At 38.2% G+C, this 6,949-nt stretch overlaps 1 protein-coding gene across 1 annotated transcript; it reads left to right on the plus strand.

The window, feature by feature from the left end:
* Positions 1-460: 460 nt before the first annotated feature.
* LOC149132057 (uncharacterized) lies at positions 461-1,836 on the plus strand. The gene has a single exon (XM_089365552.1). It carries the CDS (start codon positions 468-470, stop codon positions 1,266-1,268), a length of 801 nt encoding a protein of 266 aa, XP_089221678.1. The 5' UTR covers positions 461-467; the 3' UTR covers positions 1,269-1,836.
* Positions 1,837-6,949: the final 5,113 nt, after the last annotated feature.

Raw genomic sequence — 6,949 nt, forward strand, 5'->3', positions numbered from 1 at the left:
TAGAGAACGGGAGCAATGTGTATGTTGTTGTCACAGATTACCTATGTGTGGTTGTGTGTGTTTTTACGTATCGATGTTATGAAAAATAAGTAAAGAATACTGAGAAGAAAGTTTAATCTATGACGTTGTATGTATCACTTTCTCTCTCTGTTGAGCGCGTGTGTAAGAACGCTGTTCCAGATAGAAGGGAAGAAATATAAAAGTTGCTAGAAACAACAGCCAAATCTCCCTTAAATCACACAAAGTAAACGGAATTTTAAAAATCTAATTACTGCACTGGAAAGTTCAGATTGATAAAATTCCATTGATGTAAAAAATTTTACGAAAAAGTGGAAAATGTGGATTTCTATAAACTTTTAAAAAGGCTTCACACAACTTCAGCTTTATATATTAAGATATATAAAGAGCGTTGGAATGGATGGAATACACCCACCCACGACCCAGAGGATAATATCCAAACACGAAAAATGGTTGCACATGCTGTAGGTGCAAGTCTGAAGACCACCCTGCAGAACCATATAGTTAAATTCAATGTAAAACTATACATGCAGGTCCAGGTAGCGGCTATTGGTGTCAGTGTGGCCGGAGACGTGGCAAGCCTATTCATGACCTGGTGGGACAAAAAGCTGAAAACAACTCTCGAAGAACACTCAATAACAATCAAACTATACGGGAGGTATGTGGATGACATTAACATCGTAGTCAAAACACCATCAAACATTCAGACTGAAGAGAACGAGAAGATCGTGATGGAAAACATCCAGAATATAGCGAATGCAATACACCAGAGCATCAAGGTAACAATAGATTACCCAACAAGACACCTAAAGATGAGACTCCCAGTACTTGACACAGAACTTTGGCTAGAAACAATTAATGACAAAGTTCAAATCCTCCACTCACATTATATGAAACCTATATCTTCAAAGTATGTTATCCATAAGAATTCGGCTCTATCACACAGTGTGAAAATCAATATATTAATAGCCGATTTAGTTAGAATAATGAAAAACATATCCCCCCTGTGCAGTCCATGGGAGAGGCAAAGACATATACAAGACTTCATGCATCGCATGCAGTTTTCGGGATACAGCCAGAAAGATAGAATCCGTGTATACAGAGGAGCTAGCAAGAAATTTGAGGAGATTGTTGTCAAAGATACAGATGGAACACAACCTAGATACCGTAACAAACAGTGGAATAGACTACAAAGAATTAGTGACAAAACAAACAGAAAGAGCACGTGGTACAATACCGACAAGTTCTAGGGAGTAATGTTTATAGACGCCACACCACACGGAGAACTAGCCCGCAGATTTCGAAAAATCCTCAAAAGTACTAAGTTGAGGATAAATGTTATAGAAAAATCAGGGAGATCCATTAGATCAATAATATGTAAAACATATCCCTTCAGAAGGACAAAGTGTGTTGAAGAGAATTGCATTGTGTGCAAATATAGTCCTGGTACCAACTGCAAAGCCAGAAATGTGGTCTACAAAATAAGCTGTATGGATGGTGAGTGTAAAAACAAACACGACATACATAGGTGAAACGGCAAGAAGTTTGGCTGAGCGTGTAAACGACCATTGGAGGGACTATAATAATCAAAAACAAACCTCGGTGCTCTACCAGCATGCCAAAGAACAACATGGTGGTGTACTGGACCGAATTAGCATAGAAATCCTGTCTAGACACCCCGGTGACGCATCGTTGCGACAAATACAGGAGTCGGTCCTCATAACTGAAACGCGACCAATTTTGAACACCAAATACACGTAGATGAGAGCCTTACAATTGCCCATGGTTGCATGTGTTGTTCACACTTATGATGCGGAATGTGAACGTAAATAAATAAATTTAAAAAAAAAATTTTTTTAAATAAATAAAACCAAGTCCAAAGTCTGATCTGATATAAACGAAATTGTTACAAACACACATAAGGACGCACATACTTACATATAAGCACGAACACATAAGTGCGTGCACACACTCACATGCTCATACCGAACAGTTTCGAAACGCCAAATCATACATTCAAAATAAATGGAAGTGGAGAGACAAGTTACTGAAGAGATTGCAAGAGTGCAATGAAATAATTTAACAAAAAACTATATAAATTAATAAAGGACTGAACCAGTGCGTGTGTTTATTACCGCCATAATGCCTCTCCCAAGGTTTAATTGTATTTCTTTCAACACACGTATCCACATCAAGATTCTTGCACACGAAATACACATACGAAATATTATTTACCTAAGTTTTAACACATCTTTAAATCAGTCACCTTGCGCAGCAATACACCGATCCCAGCATTCCTGTCACTTATGGAATCCAGTCTAGAAGTCATTTTCCATAAGTGAGTCAAGGATATTCTATAATTTTCTCTGAATCTTCACAATGGTGTTAAAACAGTGACCTTTGAGCTTCATTTTCATTGACTGTGGCTTTGAACTGTTTGATCACCCTCCCCAATTCTCCTGATTTGGCTTCATCTAACTATCATTGTTCCCTATCATTGTAACCCTAACCTTAACCCTGACATGAAAAAAGAAAACACTTGGCTAGGAACCGGTACAGCAATAAAGATGATGCCATATCAGTTATTGATGACTTTTTTGACCAACACGATGAAAGTTTCTCCACCAACGGAAGAAGTGTGTGGGCTGCAAGGGGTACTATGTTTAAAAATAAACCTCATTTGGTCACATTCCACGAAACTATCTTGGTCTGCCTATGGTCATTTATGACCGTAGGGGTCCTTTATATAATTATTCATTATTAACAGTTTTGTATTAGAAAACCAGGAATTTATACAAGGCTGTAAAAGAAGTGCTCAAACTAGTTGAGACATAGGTACAAAGTTAATTGCAGAATAAAACCGTTAGGTCATCGACTCAAAAAGCCGTAGCCCACCAATGAACACATAAGAAGTACAAAATAGACCACAAAACCAAATTAGTAAAGGGAGGTCAAAATTTTTATACATAAGAATAAAAATACAATAGAATAATATAAATAAATAAATAAACAGCGATTAAAAGTTGATTAAAAATATTAGAGACCGGTACAAATACAGTAGAATAAAAAAAAAATATATATATATAGAAAAAATATAGAGAAAAAAAATAATACATAGGGAGACGTAGCACAACAGTTCATTCGCTGAGGCCAATAAAAGAAGTTCAAGATAAATAGTACGAAGGTTCAACTACCTCCCTCATGACAGCAAATTTAGTAGGTAAAATCCAATTTGATAAACAGGAATACCGAAGCGCACGGGACAAAACAACAGAACATCCAAAGTGTGGCAAAGTAAAATCCATGTTTCACCATTCCGCAGGTAACATCAGTAAAGTCAAACCATAAACATCATTACCAGAGGATTACGAGTATAGGTGGAATACAAACACAGAACACCTATGGCCATTTCGGGGGGTATATCACCGTATTTAGGGCACAATAGAGCACTAATTAGCGATAACCCCTTCTTCAGGGTAAAAAAAGAGACACACAGACATCAGCGAAGTTACCAGTCAAAAGAAAAATTATAATTAAGAGAGCAAGCTTAAATAAATAATATGGACTAGACCAAAAAAAAAAAAAAATCTAATTTTTAGTATACCCTTTAGAATAGTCAGGCAGGTTTGGTAACTAAAGACTATTAGGTTTCAAATCCAACGTAAGCCATGATGAAAAATAAATACTACCATTGTATCCATATTTTTATTATTATTTTAATATCAATATTTTTGTCTTTTTATTTTAATTTTTATTTCTATCATTACCATTACTATCATCATTACTACCATTATTACCACTACTAATACTATTATTTTTGTTCTTATTTCTGTTTTTATATAGTTTTAGGAAGGTGAAGGAAAATTTATGATTGCAAAAAGGGATTACCTCGATAAACTTATTCAAGGTTTTCGGCCCAAAAGACCTAAGAATGGAAAGGGATTCCCTAATGCATAAGCACTTGCTAATATTAGCCCTAAATTGGGGGGGGGGGGGTTCTAGATAAGATTGACCATTCAAGATAGTACTTCTTATTCCTCCTCTTGAGGTCATGCAGGTAAGAGGCGAGTGTTGTGGAATTATAATATTTCTCATTAGAAAAGGAACTCATGTGCGCCCTATACCTGGCTTTAAAATTCACTGAACTTCCAATATAAAACTTATTTTGTTTGTCCTCGTCTCTAACTACACATTTATACACCACGTTTGTGGACAAAGTCCGCCGAGAGGACATAAAGAAGGGTCCCTACAATTACATAATTTTTTACGGCCACCCTTAATGTCATTTCTAACATTATTAACCGCCCTCAGAAATTTATTCTTATCAACCATTCCACTTATCTCATTCCCAGATTTAGGCATAACTCGGGGGAATGAAGAGCCCGTTCCACCATCGTCGTGTGGTTTACAGTTGGTTTTATTAGAAACAGGGTTTCCCTGAGGCGGACATTCGCATAGCTTTAACTTATTTATTTTATTCCTATTTAAAGAGGCAATAATGGATGCTAAATTTGGCATTCCAGAGTAGGAACACTTAATTGTAGACCTGTTACAAATACTGTAGTTTACGGATCGTGGTGGAGGGAAGGCAACCAGTATGCTACAAATGCAGAAGTAGAGGACACATGCAAGCAGTGTGTCCTCGCAGAGAAATAACCGTAGAAGAAGACGAAGTAAAAGAAACAGAGGTTTGTGAGGAGGAAATGGTGCTGACAGAACAAGAAGAGGTAGAAGAAAAGCAGGAAGAGACTGAGGAGCAGGTGGAAAAAAAGCGTATGCGGACTGAATCGCCGCCAAAGTCCCCAAAAAGAAAGAAAAGGGGAAGAAAAAAGAGATGACGGAAGATGGAAATTATAGCGAGGAACAGAACGTAACTAAGAAAGATGGAAATTATAGCGAGGAATAGAACGTAACTAAGATTGAAACCCAAGATACAAAGCAGGAAAAACAGTTGACAAGACACGAGAGGTGGCTAAACTGGTGGACTGTGTTGAAGGAACAGAAGGAAAAGGCGAAGGCAGAAAGAAGGATAATCGGAAAGGTAGATTTTAAAAATATTAGAACAATACTTTTCTACAGTAAGGGTGTAGAAACGGAAAAAACGGTACCGAAGATAAAAGGATTGGTGCGACTGAAATTAGAACCCGGAACGTTTGATGATGAAACAAAAGCAATAGTGGTGGAGGAATGGATGGCGAAGAAGCTGCGAGAAATGAACAGATTTAATTTCCAACTAAGCGGGTTATATGTGGGCTACAACACTTTGCCAAGCGTCGTAACGGTGGAGGAGCTGAAACCATACATAACAACGAAAGAATCATAAAAAGAAAAAGAAAAATGAATAAGAACTGTATAAGAAAACTGTGAAATGAAACTGCGAGCTTTGGGGGACTCGTAAGCCATTCCATCATCATATTGTAATTTACTCATTTCATCTCATAATTCGATCTATGTACCCCACGTTTTGTGTTGTCTGTCCTTGTAATGTCCCCCTTCTTTGTAAACGAGGCCTTTGTGCCTATAATAAAGAGAAATGGTGACTTCGTTGATGTCTGTGTGTCTTTTTTTTACCCTGAAGAAGGGGTTATCACCAATTTGTGCTCTATTGTGCCTTAAATACGGTGATATACCCCCGAAATGGCCATAGGTGTTCTGTGTTTGTGTTCCACCTATACTCGTAATCCTCTGGTAATGATGTTTATGGTTTGACTTTACTGATGTTACCTGCGGAATGGTGAAACATGGATTTTACTTTGCCACACTTTGGATGTTCTGTTGTTTTGTCCCGTGCGCTTTGGTATTCCTGTTTATGAAATTGGATTTTACCTACTAAATTGGCTGTCATGAGGCAGGTAGTTGAACTTTCGTACTATTTATCTTGAACTTTTTTTATTGGCTATTGGCCTCAGTGTGGCACAATGTGATCAGGCTGGCCTTTTGAATTACTGGGACAACTCATTATTGCCAACTGAGTGGACTGGAGCAACAAGAAAAAAAAGTGTCTTGCTTAAGGGCACAACATGCCATCAGGAATTGAACTCATGACCTTACAATCATAAGCCGATTACCCTAAACACTAAACCACACCCACACGTGTACGTATATATATATTCCTTTATATATACCAACTCTTGCTATAGTGACTTCTTGTTGGACATGATTTGGACATGTGGCAAACCCACATGAGGTATCATTGATGTAAGAGAAAACAATTCATAACATACAGTGCTTAATGATGCTGGTGGTGGCGGCGGCGGCGGTGGTGGTGGCGGCGGCGGCGGTGGTGGTGGTGGTCATAATGGTGGGAGTGAGTGGTGGGAGTGATGATGAAGGTAGTGATGAAGGTGGTGATGGTGGTGGTGGTGGAAGTTGAGGTGGTGAAGGTGGTGATAGTGATGGTGGTGGTGGTGGTGGTCATTGTCATCGTCGCCATCGCCCTCATCATGATAGTGATGCTATAAAGATGGTGGTGGCAGCATTACCAAAGTAAGTTCATCTCCCATGCTATCAGAACTACTCAATTGTTACTTTCATTAGTAAACAGAATAACAACATAATTACTGTTTTTAAGAATTGATTTTCTAAAATCTGAGATTTCTGCTAAGATGCCATGACACAAGTTTAGCAAAGACGCCTTAAGTGATCGATCAACACAATCACCTAGCACTAATTAACTACAACAAGCAGAAGTGACAATATACAATATATAGGTGCAAGCATGGCTTTGAGGTGTTGAAGTCTACCTTGTAACCAGATGATTTCTGGTTCAATCCCATTGTGCAGCACCTTGGGCAAGTAGCAAGTGTCTAGCACAATAGCCCTGGGGCCTTAACACACACACACACACACACACACACACACACACACACATATATATAATTTCAAAACATGGATAGTTGCCTCGAAGGAAACTTCACACCACCCTGGATTC

Source organism: Octopus bimaculoides, chromosome 18 (assembly GCF_046866305.1).
Source record: "Octopus bimaculoides isolate indiv1 chromosome 18, ASM4686630v1, whole genome shotgun sequence".
NCBI lineage: Eukaryota > Metazoa > Mollusca > Cephalopoda > Octopoda > Octopodidae > Octopus > Octopus bimaculoides.

Coding starts and splice junctions, on each gene's coding strand:
- LOC149132057 (XM_089365552.1), top strand. CDS start 468: ATGGTTGCACATGCTGTAGGTGCAAGTCTGAAGACCACCCTGCAGAAC.